The sequence below is a fragment of the Micropterus salmoides genome, unplaced genomic scaffold, assembly GCF_014851395.1.
Source record: "Micropterus salmoides isolate LMB-PRFRI ecotype aquatic unplaced genomic scaffold, ASM1485139v1 Ms_hic_scaffold_3, whole genome shotgun sequence".
NCBI lineage: Eukaryota > Metazoa > Chordata > Actinopteri > Centrarchiformes > Centrarchidae > Micropterus > Micropterus salmoides.
The window spans coordinates 34,812,401-34,832,196 of record NW_024042261.1 but is presented as its reverse complement, the minus strand read 5'-3'; the positions used below and the strand labels follow the sequence as shown (position 1 = coordinate 34,832,196).

General features: G+C 40.6%; 1 protein-coding gene across 1 annotated transcript; it reads right to left on the bottom strand.

Annotated features, from left to right (window-relative positions):
• Positions 1 to 1,016: 1,016 nt before the first annotated feature.
• Positions 1,017 to 19,407, bottom strand: si:ch211-14c7.2. The gene is made up of 6 exons (XM_038693108.1): positions 18,997 to 19,407; positions 15,052 to 18,249; positions 10,300 to 10,499; positions 6,381 to 6,502; positions 4,546 to 4,660; positions 1,017 to 3,411 (listed from the first exon to the last, which is right to left on the bottom strand). Exons 2-6 carry the CDS (start codon positions 17,696 to 17,698, stop codon positions 3,280 to 3,282), a joined length of 3,216 nt encoding a protein of 1,071 aa, XP_038549036.1. The 5' UTR covers positions 17,699 to 18,249; positions 18,997 to 19,407; the 3' UTR covers positions 1,017 to 3,279.
• Between the last annotated feature and the right edge of the window lie 389 nt (positions 19,408 to 19,796).

Below are 19,796 nucleotides of genomic sequence, written 5' to 3'. Positions count from 1 at the left end.
ACAAACATGTGTGAAATAATACTGCACATGTAAACGTGCATCATAACATGTTACACAACATGTGCTTTGCTTAACAAGCCACAGTTAAAGATGTCACAATGCGCTCTTTCATCTTTTTGTTTGCCACTGTGTGTTGATAGTCAGGTGGTGATAGCGGTTGTTTGCCTAAAGTTAAACATGTAGGCTTGTGACCAGGTTGTTTCTACCAGCTTAGCAGCTGTTTTCCAAGCTCTTTAAACCACTCTTCCAGAGTTTATCCAATTTGGTTCATAGCATGCTATTTTGCTGTGACTGTTTCCCCAAATCTTCTATAGTTGGTGCATCAGTCAGCAGTCTTAAGTAATCCTGCAAATGTTTATGGCATTTCACATATACGTGATGCTACAGCAGTACATTAAATGCCCATAGCTCTTTGGTCATGAGTTTGACTCTAATGAAATTTTGCACAAATCAACCTTATACAAAGTCTGAATACTGAACCAGCATGATTGTATATCATTTGTATATGTTAATGCAGGTCTGAAACCAGATTTTAAAACCAGACTTTAAAAGCTATTGAAAAAACAGATTCAGGGTTTAAATGAACAGTTTTAGAGAAATGTGCTCCCTTGGCCAATGATTTTCACTCTGTTAGTGCTTTCCAGTTTGTTATGTGGCAGTAGTAACACTGTTTTCATATTTGGCACATGAAAAAGCTGGCTGACTTAGAATAGAAAAAAAACTTTGGATAATGCCAGGTCAACTTCAAATCTATCTTAATACAATACTCTCCTGGCCGTGAAGTGAATCCATACCACATCAGCTAAATGTTGGGTTCTTATATCTATATTATTTCATTTAAAAAAGATAGCTCTATTTAGGAAGTACATGTTTGTTCCACCACATTTACAAAAGACAGTTAATCAGATTCTAAAATGTTCCTCTGTTTCAGGCAAATAGCTTTTCTTGCGCTGGTTATCTTGCTTGTCAGTTGGTGGATATCTCATTTTAAAATGAACACGTCACATACTTCTGTATGTCATGAGGAAGTGCTCAGCCATCACAGATTATCATTTTATTACATTAGTTAACAAGGCGACAACTCCTTCTACTCCACTTGAACAGATCAGAAAATATTCATTTTCAATATTCAATATTCTTATTTTTCAGGAATTTGAAGTTTGCACAAATGGCAGACACGCAAACACATGATTGTTTCTGAACATCATCACAAATGAGTTGACAAGTGAAATATACAACGTAGAGCGAAATAAACCTTTTAAGGTAACAGTATGTCTAAATTAAAAATACAGTACAGTGCATCATTGACATGGTCATAATGTGAACAATATTCTTGTAAAAATATTGTTTTGTTGGCAGCAAGATTCAAGTTTTGCCTGTGAAGTGGACTCAACTGTGAGCGTACTGAAAGAGAGAGAGGCAGACAGGAAGCCAGACAGAAAGGCAATGAAAAAAAGAGAGAAACATCACATGCCAAGAATTTAGTTTGAGTCCACTTCAGTGTGTCAAGAGGCAACGTTTCCTCCTGAATATGTCTGCTTTGCTTCTATAACCTCGTGAACATTGGCACTTTCATTGGTGTTCCTGTTGGCACTAACTGGAAGACGAACTTGTTGATCCGAAGAACCAAAATTATTTTAAGATTCATTGATATCATTGGCTTTTCTGTAACAAATACACAATGAAAGCACATGCATTGCTTTGCAAAATTATCTCATCTGGACCCACATTTGCTCTCCAGTGTGATCACATGATGTTCTGTTACTTCTGTCTTTCAAAAACAAAGGGCTGACAAAAGGCTGAACATCTGTAGAGATAAGTTGGCGTCCGTGCAGCCTTTTATACTGCAGGTTTCTGTGTGGGTGGAAAACTTAATAGGGGGGAGATGTTACAGTATGTTTCAATATTATTGAAGATTTCCAGCAGCTGTAAGGTCAACCCAGCATGTTAATTGAGTGACAGCAAAAAAGGAGCCTGTTTTTTTTCTCTAACAAAACAAAACAAAAAATTCTGGGAAGCAGGCTGAAGTTTTATGTGGCCTTCATATCATATGGATGTAATTGTATTTGTAATTATAACTTTGTATAAATATAGTTTTTATGAAAGATCCAATTCATCAGACTTGGCACTGAATAATACAGAATTGCTCGAAGGCGAACATTAATGCCTCCTTCACAGAGACTAATTCAGTGCTAATGTGGAAAATAGAAATGATTTCTTTTTTACACCCAAAGGGTATCATAAACTGCAGCTCGGTGCTAAATAACAGTTATTTCATTGTCAGTAATATAATTTAAATGAATGTATGTAAACAGAAATCCGTTGCACTTATTGCACTCTTCCATTTCCACATTACATGAACACATCAATTCTACAAACTTTTCTGGCAGAGCTGCTCTAGAAGAAGAAAAAAATCTCATTGGTTGAGTTAGACAACTCCTGGGAGTCGAAGAGACAATATTCTGAATAAGATATCGTCTCATATCTTGCAAAAGGCAAAAGATAAGAGAAAGGGAAGTGGGGGAAATATGCATTCACAAAAAATGATCAAGGTTAGCTAGTTACAGGAGCCTAGCTGACTTTTCATGTTCAAATTAGCCATTGTTGTCTATATCAATACAGCTAAGCTAGTAAGCAAGCGTGCTGACATTCTAAAATCATGAATGCAATGGTCAGGAATTAACCCAGAAAATGTGATATTTAAAAATATTGCATTGAGTTTAAAAGAATGAGACAATTTCTGCCAAAAGAGAAGCTCTGACATGAGAATATTTCTATTTAGGTACAATTTTAATATTCCTTTAAGATAATAAAATAACAGGAAGGACATTTTTAGGGTTGGAGTGGTGACATTATAATATTCTTACCTCCTCCTCAAAAGTGGTGACGAGTACCTAACTTCAGGTTGTCACCCTCCAAACAATCTTTGACAACCTACTGTCATTGGGGTCAAAAAAGAAATTTAAAATAGGAGGGTGGTGGTGGTGGTGAACAAGGTGGCACATGTGTAATGAAAAGACTCCACCAGTATACATCAGCAGGAACTGGAGGAGATAACTTCTGAAACACAACTGAAGTGAATCGCTCCATTTTCATCCAGTTTACGTCTTCTCACTGGCTCAGGCTTAAATAACCACGGATTGTGCAAAGAGCCAAAAGCTCATTCAGTATTTGACTAGCAGATAGCACACATGATGTGAATCCAGAGTCTTTCTTAACCAGTTGTTTGTCTGCTCTGTCAGGCTGATCACAGTCCAACCAGAGCTGAACCCTCAAAAATTACTCCATGATGTTTCTATTGTAGTCATATGACAGCCGTCGCTTAGCAACAGCGTTCTGAGCATGGTCATTGGCTGAGGGGAGTCCAGGGGAGAGACGGCGATTGGCTGTCCGGGAAGCATGTCTGCTTTCCTGCAAAAATAAGAACACAATAATGCAGATGTGATATTAGACTACTGAACACCTGCTAAAATCAGCAACACAACCCAGTGGTTTACTCCACACGTTCTGAGGTGACGAGTTTATTAAGCGATTTGTCGGTCGACATGCAATTTATTGATGGACGTGGACATTCTTCATTAATTTCTCACAATTTAAACCATTAATAAAAAAAATAGACTTATCGATAATGAAAATTATTGTTAGTTACAGCGCTTTACTTTGCTAATGCAATTGATTACTTTGCAAATACTTTTTATTTACTGTTAAGAGGGCTTACAGTTAGATGTCAGGAACAGCTGTCCCCCTCAATTGTCCTTTAGTACCGAAAGACATGTTTAAATAAAAGTTGACAAAAGTTGTCTTTCTGGCTGTTATGAGGTTATGTGCGTCAGTTTATATGTTAGTATATTTATATTTTGTGTTGCCATTGTAAATATAAGTTAGTGTTGCCTGTTTTAATATCTGGAGTAACTAGGTGGCAATATGTGGCTTAGCAGATTGTGCCAGTAAAAGACAAATTAACTTGTAATTTACCTCGCGTATTTCTTTGAGTGAGAAATAGTTAAGATTCAGAGATGAAACAATAAAAAAGGGACCTTTCACACAGTGTGGTATTTCCTGCTCTGCAACCCTGCAGAACTCACATTTGCATATTTTGCAGGTGCTCTGTAGTTTTCTCACATGGTTTGGTTCAACTGTGAAACCAACCAGCCTGGTCTGCTCATTTATCTGCCACTGTGAAGTGTGAGGAGTGTTTTGCATGTAATAGTGGTCACTTCATTTGAATGAAGCTGCAGTTTTCAAGGCCATCAGTCAAAAGAGCACTATCAGTTCATTTAACATGCTGTAGAGGCTGCCTCGACAAACACAATTTGCTGACACTGAAGCTTCCCAAAGTGAAATTGAACATTAAGTGCTCTGTGCTAATAATTATGTGTAGAGAACAGGAGTGTGTGTAGAGCATTTACTGTTACATTAGAAACATTATAACAGAGAGCTGGACACTGACACACGTCACCACAAAACAGACTTTTTTTCTTTCTAAAAACTGCTGCACTGCCATTCCTTCGTTTGTCAGAAGGAATAATTAAAGTCTTTACTCACAGTGTGTGGCTGTTCCAGGTGTAAAGTCTTCAGCAGCAGGTCGTGAGACACGCCATTAGCTCTCTTGTATCTCTGGCAAATCATTTTGTTCAAGTCATGGAAGCTGTCCAACAGCCTGCAGGATCAAACATGAACAACACACAGAGGAAGCAATGATTAAATGGAAGGACAGAGTGACAGATGTTAATTTGTTTTAAATGATTGCTTTCTTCAATTCAGTATCAGATACAGACTGTGTGTAAAACATACCATAATATTATCTTTAGTATATCTACACTTACTTTAGCTTCACATGATGAGTAGGTGGCGTGTAGAAAGGTCAAAGACAGACTGACTTCATTTAAAGAGAAATGTTTTAAAGCTGGATAACTGAAACCTAAATGATCACTAAGTGAGGACACTGTGAAGGACTTAAACCTGCAGTGTGGAACTTCTGTCTCCCCCTTCTGATACTGAGAGTAATTACACCATTGAGTTGCAGCTGTTGCTACGTTGCTCCCCCTTCAGCTCTGGCAAACCAATCATTGCTGGTTGTCATAAAATTAGATTAAAAACTAGTAGTCTGCCAGCACGGGAAGCTCGCCACAGACACCAGACTTAAAAACTCTGCTACACTGCGAATATAGAGAGATTTACCTGGTGGTGACAGGCTTAACCAGCAACCAACTCGGCAAGGGCTGGGATGTAACGGATGTTCATTATATGTAAAATTCCCGCACTCTAGCATTAAATAAATCCTTTCTTATACAAACTCTATGATGAACCTAGAATCAGTCATGTTGATGTCATTAGGACATTTCTTGGAGAATTAATGCGTCATTTGATATTGATGCTTTATGTGAGCAGTTTATTAATCATTTAGTGGATAAAACTGATGATACTGTATGAAATGGTAACAGGCTGCTCCAACAAACAAATGTCAACATTTCAACAACCATATTGGTTAAACCAAATTTGCGTCAAAGAAAATACAGCTTACGCACTCTACCAAGCTATAATCAATCATAAACACAATCCATGTTCCAGGTGCAGTCTACTATATTAACCACTTTGTGGCCATAATTTGTTACATTTTCCAAAAAACATAGTATTTGATCCATACATAATACCACAAACCAATTTAATTCCAACATACATTTTTCAATAAAACATCAAATGTATTTCTTTCCATATACTCCTGGTTTCACTGCACAACTCTGGCTTAGATGAAACCCAAAGAAACCCACAGACAAACAACCAAAAGAGTGTTGCACATGCAGAAATGGTCACTACTTAGGCTGGCATCTCTAAGACACTGAAAATTCACAAAACATGACTCATGAAGTGTCACAGTTAATCTCTACTTAGGTAGTAATCACTAGCACTGTTGCACACTGGTGATACACTTTATAATTATATACTATTAAACAACTGCTCTTGAATGAATAACTATCCATTGAAAATGTATTATTTCATCCCAATACACTGCACAATGATCAATTTGGTGGTTTAATAAAGCACATTAGCAAACAGATATTTGTCCTCCAGTGTAATCTTCGTTAAACTGCTCAGCTGTTGCACACTTGCAGGCTAACTAGCTGTACCGTTGCTACGTTCATGCCATATCAGATTTGCAATAAATACAAGCTTCTGAAAGGAAAGAATCCTCAATGTCATTTTCCTATAGCTGATTAAGTGCACATCATGTAGGATTTATCTGCGAGCTCTGATGTATGCTATTACAAATTGGAGGAATGTGTCAACACAGCCGGGAATGCTGCAGCAGATCAATTGATGTACAGTAAATCACAATAATCCTAATACGTTAACAGACATAGTTGAGACGGTTTACCTACCCCTGGTCCTGACTGGCTTTGCCTCTTAGGAGCTGTGTCAGTGTGGGAACAGTATCGAGGTCACAAGAGTCACTTAAGGACGAACCAGGCAGCGAGGGGAAGGCTCCAGCAAAGAGAGCCGCCTACAGAAGAGACACAGAGACCTTATTAGTTACTCCAGCATCAGAGAGTCAGAAGATTTCAAGAATAGTGTTTTTTTAACCTGAGCAGTTAAACAGAATACTCATAGAATAACTGGAAAAATAAAAACATGTAAACATGCCACCCAGGAGACATGATGCTTCCATAATCCAGAAAGATTTTTTGCAGCCCTCTTCAGTTCATCACATTTGAAGTTAATACTTGATTTTCTTAAAAGCTCTTTGTGGCACTATGAGCATATGAAACAGTTTTCTCCCGACACTCTCCTTCCCTGCAGCTTTGGGTAGAGCTCATTATTCATCTGCATCTTTTCACTGCAGTTAATGTCCACTGGGAGACTCTTCTTGCAATTCCTGCTTCTTTTTTTAAAACATTTTTTTTAAGGAAAAACACTGAGTGCTTAGACTGGTCTAATGTGAGTTACAAAATATTGAGTCATGTTAAGTCTAAAAACTTAGTCACCCAACCCCCAGGGCTATGTCAGCATAAGATGTGTTTCCATGGTAAAAAAGTATAACATGGCTCATAATTATTTCTGCCGAGGAGGTTTTAGTTTTGACCAAGTCAAGAAAAAAATGATTAGACTTTCTTCAGATTTAATCAACACCTGCATCCAATAATTAAAAAAAAAATTAAGTAAGGTAACATATGGTGTTGATTAATGTGTGTAAGAGTCTACAGCCACACTAAAGGCTCTATGAAGCTGTACAGCAGGGTTTTGAGTTGAATGCTAATTTCACAACGACAACATCATACTGATGTGTGGAAGGTTTAATGTTTACCATGTTCATCGTAGCTTAACATGTGAGCATGCTAACGTTTGCTAACTGGCATTTCAATCAAAACCACGAAGGCAACCTCATGGTGGCGCGAGAGGAAAAGTAAGAGGATGATCAAAATAATTAGGATACATCATCTAAAAGCTACAAATGTCTTTACAGTATTTTGTGCTGTTCAGTAGATGTTATAGATGTTTAATCTGATCTGAAGTGGTGGACCAACCAGGTCTCGTTGTCTTGGTTTTTTCTTTTTCCTTTATTGTATGACTTAACTGATGTTAACAAGTGATTTTTCAGGACTTTCAAAAATACTTTATCTACTAGCTCTGAGTATAAAAACTAAGATACACAGCAGACCAGACTTAAATTAACGGAGGACAGTAGATGATTAGGGCTGTAATTATTACAAGGTTGTGGGAAGGGTGAAAAATCCCTGACATGCACTCTGGACGGATTAAAATCACTGACCTGACTTATATCTAAAGTCTTACAGTGAGTGTCAGTAAATATATTTGTACAAACAGGCAAAAAGAGCTTAGGACTATTCACGGTTTAGCAAAATGGATTTTCACTCGCAGGAATGGACTTTTGCTTTCGGTGTAGCTTTGTTTAATACTAATAAAAAAACATGGCTTCAAGTACATACAGATTAAATGATATACCCAAGTCTCCAAAGTGACAAATATAATTATTAAATGAAATAAATAATGACCACATTATTTTTGACTCATCTAGGGTATAGTGGTTCTTTGGGTTGCAGCTGCCTTGATAAACACGGCCTGGATTCATAAACAGAAAGACATTCCATATACCGTATGTTTATCATTGTTATTGATTTACTTTGAGAGTCTCAGGAGCCTTGCAGCCAGCAGCCATCCTGTCAACGCATTTAGTGAGAAGAAGTTGTCATGAGAGCCCAAACTAGTGGCACAAAGACTTTAAAGCAATCGCAGTAACTCAACCTCAAACACCTCAGAGTTGATTCTTTATTTCAAATATTCTGACTGCAAAGGTTTAGCTGAGCTAGTGGGTATGAAAGCCTGAAAACAGTTGTTGTTTGTGGGTCATTATTTCAATTTAAGGTCTGTGGAGAAAAAGAGATCAAATTAAATACACTAGAATGGCACCACTGAAGTGTCTGAGACACACCTGTTTTATTAAAGCAATCTTAAAGCAATATTATAGCATTTTTTACTTTGACTATAGGTTCAGGAGCAATCTGCCTCCAACATTAGCTGCCCTCTGCACTTACCACTGGCACTTTGGGACCTTCGATTTTCTGTCTCTCAATTTCAGTCTGACTCATACTTAAAGAAATACAGTCCAGACTCAAACTGAGCCTGAGGGTTCAATCTATGTCTGAACAGAAGGCCAGCTAAAGCCCCAAATTATGAGCCATTTGCTACCAAACAATATCTGTATTTTAAAATTACGTTTGAACCAAAGGCGGGGCCAGATCTGGCAAAGCAATAGGATTTAGACATAAAGTCACTTAAACAAATTGGTTCTTTCTAATAAAAATACAAGGGCATCTCTAAAGTCACCATTTTGTACCAACATTCAACAGGAATCCACCACAGGGCATCAAGCTGATGTGTGGTGAGCATTCTGGCGCTAAATGGCTGCCATGCATCACCCAGGTGGGTGCTACACATTGGTGGTGGTTGAGGTGCGTCCCCCCCACTTCACTGCGAAACGCTTTGAGTATCCAACGAAGGTTAAAATGAAGGGCAACTGGACTTGGTTGAAGCTTCAACCAAGTCCAGTTGCCCTTCATTTTAACCTTCGTTGGATAACTATGACCTGGATGACTGAGAATCTTCATAGACGCTTTGAGTATCTATGATAAAGCGCTATATAAATGTAATTCATCACCACAGAGATACAAATTCTTACAGTGATGGGAGCATCACAGACCAATCAGCAAAGCAGCCAGAACAACTAACTAGTATGTTCATGAACTATCAAAAAAGCTGGCTACTGTATGTTTACACACCTGTCTTTGTCTCACACACCTGTGTTAAAGGATTTATTAGCTGATGTAGAAGTAGATGAAACAGGCTGAAGCAAAGTCCAGTATTTAAGTACATTTTAAGACTGTATCCCAAATACATTTATCTTTACTAAATTGGTCAAAGATTAGGCAAAAATTATGTGGAAAGCCGTGCGCACAAATTAGTAGACTGAGTGCAGTTTATCAATTCTTTTAATGTTTTATTAAAGTGTGCTGTTTTACAAATCAAAGCCTGTTTACTGGTGTTGGGCAGTAAAACTGCATATGTGAAAAAAATGGCATAAAGCCTTTTGTGGCTCCAGATGGAGCAGAGCGACATCTAATAAATTAATTCAAGTGAGTCATCATCGGTTGGGGTTTGAAAGAAAAAATCCGGAGGTGTGGAGTTAGAAAGAAGTGAGTTTACCAGACCTCAGAAGCCTACTCCTCATCTCTGCTTGAGGTTAACAGCTCTAGGCTACATTAAACAGTACTAACACATCAAAACTGAATCTTAAACTAAAATGTTGACAAGATAGAAAAATGTATGTCATTAAAAAGATGACATCTCTGGTTCTGCCGCATTGATTTTTTTAACTGACCATCGTGATCACATCGTGATGATGTTACATGAGTGCAATGCTGAATTAGTAGAGTACTCTTTTAATCTGTACACTCAATCTGCGCACACAGATTTCCACAAGATTTTCTTTCTACCATATGATCCACAGGGGACTCAATAACAACACAAATATCTCTTGGAATGCACACAGCATCACTGGTCAGTGATATAGCAGTCATAACCAGGCGTTCACAACCAGTCATTTCTAAAAGCAGCTTGGCTACAATGACACAACGCTGATGAATCACATGAACTAATAATAGAGAGTGTGTCCGTGAATTCTCAGAGAAATGGATGCAATTGAAACAGAAAGAAGATCTGAGGGTGAATTTCTACTTAAAGAAAGCCATCTCAAAGAGGCTGAGCTTAAAAGTATAACAATACCAGATTATGATTGGTCAAAAGTCTGTCTCTGCTCTCCTCCGCTGCGCTGGTCGGCCACCACTGCCCCACGACGTCGCAACGTTCATCTGATGAATCCTGAGGAAAGGCTGTCCAGATGTTGTCTGATTTGTGGAACGAGCTGTTTGCCCAGCCTGGTGTCCAGTGGGTCGACTCCCCGGTGATGGCATGGTTTCCAAGTGCTGTTTTCAAACACACACACGGTTAATAATACAGTGTATTTTCTGTTGTAGATGTCCCTGTAGTGCAGTGAAGCTGTCATGTTTCCAGTCGACTTTGCCCTCATTCAGATGACCTGGATGCGCGACGGACTAAACCTACATTGCATTGAAGGGGTCGGATAGATTTGTGTACTAGCTAGAAAAGCTGATGTCTAACAATAGACAACATCACACTATCCCAGCTACATGGGCAATTATGATGTTATTTTAAAATGTCTACTTACTATAAAACTATAATAGCAAACTTTGATAAACCTTTTAAAGAATATTATTAAAGCCCAAGATGAATTTTATAGTATGAGCAATACTTCAGACGTGCTATGTAGTTACCAAAACCTAAAACCCTGAGCTGTGGTATCAGAAAAAGTGGGATCGTAGCATCCCAAAAAACCTGGGCTCTCTTTTTTCAGCAGCAGTGTATAGTTGTATAGATGTGTGTGGTTGCCTTAATTATTACATTTTTATTATAGGGAGTCTTTGTGTTTGTGTATTTGACTTAATCATACTACGAGATCTCACAAGGAAACATTTCAGTGAATATCTTTGATGCCTGCTCCCTTCATGCCTTCCTACATTACCTTCCATTGCTCAGACGTTGCATGAAGTGTCTATCCGACATCGTCTTTGTGCGAGTGTGTGTTTGTGTGACTTTATCTTTCACCCGTTGGCCCATAACCTGAGGCTGAAAGGAGCTTAGAGTTCCAGGCCCTGTTTGCCTCCTCCTCCTTCCCTTAACCCAACTCTGAATGATTAATACCATGTAGCGAGAATGAGAGATTGGTTAGGAATTCAGGTCAGGACGGACTGGAGTCTCCTTTCCATGTCGTTTATAGAATCCATTTTAAGATCTTATTGTTTGTTTTTAAATCTCTTAATGGGCTGGCACCATCGTATTTCTCTGACATGCTGATTTTGCACACTCCAGTCAGAGCACTTAGGTCCACTGACCAGTTGCTTTTAGACTGTCCAAGGTCCAGACTGAAAACCAGAGGGGACAGAGCTTTTTCAGTAGCAGGTCCTCTGGAACTCTCTTCCTCTCAACATTCGGGCAGCTACCTCTATTAAGAGCTTTAAATCACTTTTAAAAACACATCTTTTTGCGCTGGCTTTTAACACATGCTGAGCTGTGACATTTTATTGTTGTTATTGCTTTAAGTATAGTTTTTATCTGTTGTCTGTTTTTATTGTTTTTGCCATATTCAGGGTTTTATTTGACTATTTATTATGCTTTTTATCTTATGCTGTTCTCTGTATCCGTACAGCACTTTGGGGCAGTAGTGACTGTTTGTAAACGTGCTATATAAATAAACTTTGACCTTGACCTTTCCACTGCAGGGCAAAATGGTGCTTACCAGGGCAAGAAACGACTCTCTATGTTTATCACAAGATCAAAAGTGTTAAGTTATGTTCTTGTCCAGTATCCAGATCTACAATAAGTAAACTAAGTACCGTACTTAGAGACATAACTTTGTATTGATCATACCTGCAGCTTTATATGTTTCAGGCAGTTTACTGCAAATCACATATATTTTACTTCACAACTACATTATTGTGTTTTGTTTAGATTCCAAGCAGGACTTGCCTTCTCATCATTTCTGTATAATATGAAAAATTATTATTACTTGATTAAATGTGTAATCCATCACAGTGAATATAAAGTCTGCATTAGGTTACATTAGGGGTTAACTTTGACAACTATTAAAGCAGACTTGATTTTTACAGTGACATTAAAGCAATACCTCAAGTTCAAGTTTATTTATGTAGCACATTTAAGAACAACCCTAGTTGACCTAGTGCTTTCCAGGTTCAATATCCATCCATCCATCCATCGTCAACCGCCTATCCTGCGCACAGGGTCACAGCGGGCTGGAGCCAATCCCAGCTGACATCGGGCGAAAGGCGGGGTACACCCTGGACAGGTCACCAATCCATCACAGGGCCACACATAGACAAACAACATACTCACACTCACACCTAAGGACAATTTAGGGTCACCAATCAACCTAGTCCGCATGTCTTTGGATGGTGGGAGGAAGCCGGAGCACCCGGAGAGAACCCACGCAGACACGGGGATTCCTTCTTGCTGTGAGGCGACAGTGCTAACCACTGCTCCACCGCGCCCACAACAAATATATACACAACAAAAAAATAGAAAAGGTCAATAATGTCAATACTCAACACTGTTTGAAGGCCAATGAATAGAGGTGGGTATTTAGCAAGGATTTGAAAGTGTCAGCAGTCCGAGCAATTCTTATTTCAACGGGTAAACTGTTCCAAAGATTAGGAGCAGCTACTGAAAAAAAAAATTTGTTTTTAACCTGGATCTGGGGACATCAAGGAGCATCTGATTGGATGAAATCAGTGCTTTGACAGGAGTGTGGGTATGTGAAAGTTCTGATAAATAAGAAGGTGCCAACCCATTTAAAAACAAGCAATAAAATCTTAAAATCAATCCTAAAGCGGACAGGAAGCCAGTGGAGCGAGGTTAAAACGGGGATAATACCTGCCTTAATGCATTTCAAATGATCAAAGTGTATATATGGGGTGCAGTTAAAGGGTTTGGATCACCTAAATTACAAAAACACATTTCTGCCTGATACAGTGGAGATGAATTCCAGTTTGTTTAAGATGTGTGCACTCCAATGAATGACAAAAAAAAAATGACACTTTAAAACTGACACTTTTCATTGGAATTCAACCAAAGAAATAGTCCCTATGAAAACTGTAGATAAAAACTGAGGATTATCAAGAGGGATGGGAATACTGCCAAACCTGTTCAAATTAATCCTAAACAATCTGCATGCCCACTAAAGGTGCAAAAATATATTTCATTTTGGTGAAGGGACCATCTAGGAGTTAAAATTTCTGCTAATTAAATCTCCACTGATAAATCTTCAGTATGTTCAAATAATCGCAGAAATGTTTTTAGGTGGATGAACTGAGAAGAAATGAATGAGTAATCCCCGGCTTAGCCTCGCTAGGCCCTGCAGTGGAAACTGGGCTTAGGTGATTAGCAGAGTGCATAATGAAGGAACATAAGGACTGATTAACACTGGCTGTTAGAGAAAAACAAAAAGACAAAAAGTGTCAAAGATGCATGTGTGTCTGCGTAATGAGTATGTTGACTACATAAGAGTTGGTTTTATATTGTCAGATTATTATTTTAGTCATTCAATTGACATTCTTGCTCAGAGCGCTGTGAAAGACGTTATTTTTTTACTATATTTTCTATTCAGTAGTTTTTGCTTTAAAGGACCATACCAGTGTGTTTGAGAGTTTTAGCTCCTTGACAACAAATCATACATACTTGATTACACAGTTCTAGATTTATTTTTCCTACCTGTCAGCCATTTAGTTTCACTCGTTTCCACAAGTTAGTGGAGGGAGCTGCCGGCTGCTTCCCACCATTCTATATTACCATTTCAAAATGTTCGTCAAACTACATTCCCAATGTTAATTCACATAGAAACATGTGTCTCTTCATGTAAATTGAATGATCATAAAGGTTTATGTTATGGCTTACAGTTTTAATTATCTCAACTTTGTTTCTAAGAAATCGTTTTTTTTTGGCATATTGGCATGGCGGATAGTGGCGCACAAACATAATTCCAAGCTTGCTCAAATGCACCTTAGTGGATTTAACTAGTCTTTTTATGTGCACCGGCTTGTACCTTCAACTTTTTTTTATCAAAGAAACAAATATTTTCTAATGCAGTTGTTCATCTTTTGTACTCATGATTTAATTGGGAGAATTTCATGTCGATCAAAGCCGCAGATGTGTCCAACTGTGAGTCACAAAACATTGTCAATGGGAAAATGATTGAGACCTTTACTTCTAGAGAGAGGGGCGTTCGAAATAGCACCTCCCACTCAGCATACTCTCGAAACTTGCTCGGGATGTGTTTTCCATAACATGAAGTCTGCAGTGTCGTTTGTCAGTGTTACATCATAATTGCATCTGAAGCAGCTTAAGTGTAGACTGATTTTAAAAATCTCCACTTGATAACCTCATAATGATACTGCAGTTACTAATCCATACTGTAATAACAGGAAAAATCCATTCAAATCTCTGACAGCATGGTTTGCAGATTATGATGATGAGATGATTAACTGTGACAGAGTCAAAGTAATAGAGTGATTTGAAGCAAGTGGGCAAAAACGCTAAAACCCAATGGCCCTTTTAAAACAGAGTGTGTGTATATGCATTCCTGAAACTGTACAAAAGGTTAAAAATGCACTAATCCTCTGCAACTCTCCAGCAACAACACAGAAAGTGCTGATATTTATGTCTTAAATCTGTACTTTAAAATACTCTGCTCTCCTTCTGAAGCCTTTTAATGTCAGCCTTGTCAACTTCAACCAAAAGATCCTGTCCCATGTCTATGGCAAACAGAAAAGTGCCTAAAGGGGCCAGAGAGAAAATAAAAGAGAAAGAAAGAGAAGGAGGGGAAGGCCAGCCAGCAAATGTAGAGAGAGAGAGAAAACAACAAAAAAAAACAGCCAGGAAACTCACCAACACTCTCTCTGCTCCCACAAGGCACTGAGGCAGACATATTGGATCCCTCGCTCCAGGCCGGCTCTCCCTCCGCCTGCATGAATATTCCAAACTCATCTTCCTCCTCCTCTTTCCTCCCCTCCTCAGTGGCCACGGTGGAGCCCCTCTCCTCCTTGCAGTGCTCCTCCAGCTCTCTCCCGTGCCTCCTCTTCCCTCCCTGGCCTCCTTCTCCGTCTCCTGCCGTCACTCCGACCCCTTCCTTCTCCGCCTCCAGACAGGGCAGGCTGGTTGCCATGGATCCCAATGGGGGCAATGAGGAGGCAGGATTAGCCAGAGAGAGTGTGGGAGAGGTGGAGGGATCAGCACAGGCAACATTAGTGACATCAGTGCTGGTCTCGACATTTGCTTCAACATTAGTGATGCTTGTTTGTCCACAGGTGTTTCCAACCTGTATCTTCCCTCCCCTGCATCCGTCTGCAGACTCCTGTAACCTCCAGTTTTCTTTTAGTGCGCAGTTTATCATAACTTCTTTATTATCATCTTCCTGTATGGTACTGTCATTTATGTCATCCGCAGTGTGTTGTTCTTTTTCCTTATCACCTTTACCATCGCCACCATTCAGCCCACTGCTGGTGCACTCCCTCCTCCAAATCTCCCCAGCTTCACCCCGTTCCTCTGGATTTACTCTCTCCCCTATATTCTCCCACACAATCTCATCTTTAAACTGTGCTCCGTTCAGCTCAGTTGTACTAAAGATGCAACTGTTTTCTTTTACGATCCTTCTGTCTGTCTCGAGAGGTGAAGAAGCTTCTCTCTCATCTAGCTGGCTGCTGTTTTCCCCATTTTTAAAGAAAAACGGAGGTTTCCTGTTATCATTCACAGTGTTGTTCTCCTCAGCCACACAGTTCAGCTCTTGTTGATCACATCTGCAAACATCCAGTTCTTCTTTACCCATGATCCCAGGGTCTCCTACCCCTTGTTGATACCCCTCTAGGTGATCTTCTCTGCTGTTCCCTTGCTCTCTCCGAACACCACAAGTCTCATGGTCAGCATTGCAGGTGCTGCCCTCTACAGGAGAGGAGAGCTCAGGTGAGACTGCAGTGCTGATGGAGCCAGGGCAAGTAGAGACAGAGACGTCCTCATAGGATTTGGATTCAACCGAGAATTCACCCAAAGTCTGATTAATGCTCCCTACGTCCTCTTCAACTTCCACACCGTCCATGTCTTTCTCTGGTTCTTGATGTGTCTCCACACGATCAGAAAATCCATTTACATTAGCCGCTATTTCTTCACAGGGGTTTTCACTTAGTTTTCTGTCCACAAAATATCTGTTATGCCTTGATGTAAAGTCATCAGTCACTTGGCCAGAATGGTGATGACTGAAATCATTGTTTCCGGTACGTATTTTCATAACCTCTGAGTTTGCATCCTCCTCTTTCTCTGAACCGTCATCCTTGCTGGGAGAGGTTTGTGTCTTCAGCTCCTCGTTGCTCTCACCTTCTCTAATCTCTTTAACATCACAGCTGCGGTGGGATTCTGGGTGAAAGTGGTTGGATTCTAGGTCAGGGTTTGGTACAGCCAAAACAGAGTTAGACGACTCTAACTTGCAGAGACCTCCCTTCTCCTCCTCGTCATTCTTTTGCCTCTCCTTTCTCATACCTTTACCCTCACTGTTCAGCCTGTTTGGGACGCTTCTTCTTGGACTTTCACCTCCCACGTATTCATCCTGGCTGTCCCTCCTCTGTACTTGCCGTCCACACTGAATACAGGTTTTGGGAGAAGCATTGTGGCAGCATCTGGGACTTCTGAATGCTCCTTCTTTCTCCTGTTTGGCTCTCCTGGTATCCTGCTGTGGGCTGGGAAACTGTTTACTGTCCAGGCCTCCTTTGTCTTGCTCTTCCTGCCTTTCTTCCAGAGTGAGTTCTCCAGCAGGACCCTCCCTGCTGCTCTGCTGCCTCTCTCTGCTAACGCCTGTTTTCTCCCGGCATGCTGCATTACAGGACTTCCTCCACCTCCGGCCTGATCTCACTCTAACCCGGTTTGCTCCGGTCTGTGCTGCCGGAGTTGGCCCATGGTCCCTCCTCCCGGCTGGGGTATCTCTGCTCCCTCCTCCTCCTGTCTTCCCTCTCAGCCATCCCCCTACCACGCTGGACGCTGAACCGGTAGTCACACCAGAACCGGGCTTAGCTGTCGAGTACAAACAGCTCCCTTTCTCAGTCCGGAGGAAGAGGCATTGAGTCTGTGTCTTCCCGCTGCCTTCTGAGGTCTTTAGAGTGGCAACGGTGACCAAAGCGCCAATCCCAGCCTGCCCTGCATCCAGCCCCAAGGGAAGCCCGTACCCCATGCGACCCCACTCCCCGCTGAGGTACACATCTGTAGGCCTGTGGCAGGAATTTGAACCCCCACGGCCTGCAGGGGGAGCTGTGTGGGCTTGTCCCCCACCAAGCAGCCCACCAGCCTTCCGGCGGTTCTTGGAGCACAGGGCCCAGGCACGGAGGCCCCTGATTAGCGGCAGGTCACCTAGGCCCAGCTCCAGTCGGCTGGGGAAGGGCAGAGAAGATCTGGAGCACTTTTGGAGCATCTCGCGGCTGGAGCCTGACACATTCAGGCAGGGGTAGTTGTTGTTGTTATTCTGCTGGAGCATGGTACTTGTTATTGGCCTCATCTATGTTTTATTGGTTTGTCCTCACTTATCCTTTGTTAAAATGTAGCTTGTCAGGTGAGAGGGAACGCTTGCACAATCAAGAGTGTATTCTCGATTCACAACGTGAGAGCTCAAAAGGTAAAAAGATCATAGTTTGGGAAAAAAAGCTAAAATAATTTCTAGAATTTCTTACTGATTCATCTGGACTGAGGAGGAATTATTTACTTGACCCTGCAAGAGAGAGCTGACTCTCTTGCTAATCTCATGTTTTAACAGCTCATTCTGACAACATCTGAGTTTTTGGACAAAAAAATGAAAAACAGAATCAGTCGTTTCCTCACAGCAAGCTGGAGTTGTGCTTCTGTTTTCCTTTATTACTCCTTAACTTTGAGAGTCTCCTGAAGAAGAAAAGAAATGCCCGGGTCAGACGTCCAGCTGTCAGAGCCGATGATAGAGAGGATAATGAGAAGTTTGTTTTCTTCCAGACTGATGCTCAGTGACGCCGTCTTCACAGCCCTCCCTGTCGGCTGGTCTCTCGTCACTGAGGACTGACTCAGCTGTCACAAAACAACCTGCAGCCGAGTGGGACAAAACAAGTAAATTAAAGATTCACAGTTGAAAAAATATGATGTGTGCTCAAAAAGAAACAGTAGCTTTATGAGTTAGCTGTTTGATACGATTAAAATAGCAAGAATCATGCCCAGAGCAAACACAATTCAATACTTTATTTTATTTGTCTGATTAGTAGCAAAGCAATTAGAGTAGATCTAATGAAAATGAAAATATGAGAAATGTATAATTTCTGATCATTCCACACAGAGAATGAATTTTGTTTCACTTTGGTTTAGCTCACTGGATTACAGCTATCCTGTTTGTGGGGGTTTGAGTCTGTCAAAGGTCATACATTTGAAACCAAGTGGCTTCTTTTCATACTACTCCTACACAAACAGGCCTTATTGTTTTATATAAAAAGGTGCATTCACTCCATGTCCATCCTGGTGCCAATTAGATCAGTTGTTGCATCAGCCATACAGAATCATCAAACGGACTAAAAATAAAACACAGGTGGCCACAAACCCATAAATCCACTCCTCATGCCCACATAGCTTAAAGGATTTACCCAAAGTGAGGCAAGATAATAAGAGACAAAAATAGATTTGGGCCACGCATTTCACACTTATCCTACTCATATTAGAACATTGTGAACCACTATGATGAAGATGAAACACGTCAAACCATACACTGTACCAGCAAAACCAGTCTCCCCAGCCAACATGCCCTGAAAGGGATGCCCAGGGAAAGGTTTTATTGTTTCTTACCTCATTCAATTCTTCAGCGTCTCCTTTCCACACTTGAATTAAGTGTCCTTCACTTAATGTCTCTCTGCTTCCTTGTTGTTTACAGGCGAAGCCTATTCAACCCTCATCGGGCTCTGGAGCATCCTTCAGTGGGATCAGAGCCACCACATCCTTCCAGTCGGCCTGTACCACTGGAGCTACAGCGCTAAAATCAAACATGCATTCAGTTCTGTCCCATCGTCTCAATTAGAGCCGACCACAGTGAATCTTTTTCAGTCTCTCTCTCCAGTCTCGTTCGGCCATTGCGCATCATCTCATCCACAGCGACTCGGCATCGTGCGTCGCCGCATCTTACCGCAGTAGCCTCGGGTGCGCTCAGCGAGCAGGATGACGGAGAGCTAATTTGACTTGCAGCCCACTCACCTATAGGAGGGGTGATTCGTGCCACACAGAGGCAGGGGTAGGTGAGGAGAGCGGAAGTGTATGCGGGGTTATTAATGCCAGACTAAGGTAGACATATTTGAAAATATATATATATAATAATACATATATAGTAATACATAAAAGTCACAGTGGTGTAATATGTTTAATATTTCCATCTGGGTGAAAATCTGTCTGCTGCACAACTGAAAATGTTTTTGACCCCTTTGACTTGGCATCAGATACACTTTTTTTTGTGTGTGTTTTTTTAATGTTTATAAAATGTGAGTTTATTTATTGTCCCCCCTACCATCCCCAGTATCATTCATTACGAGTGTCATTTTCATTGCTGTCAGTATATTGCCACCAGGTGTCAGCAAACGTGAGGAGATAATCCCAGG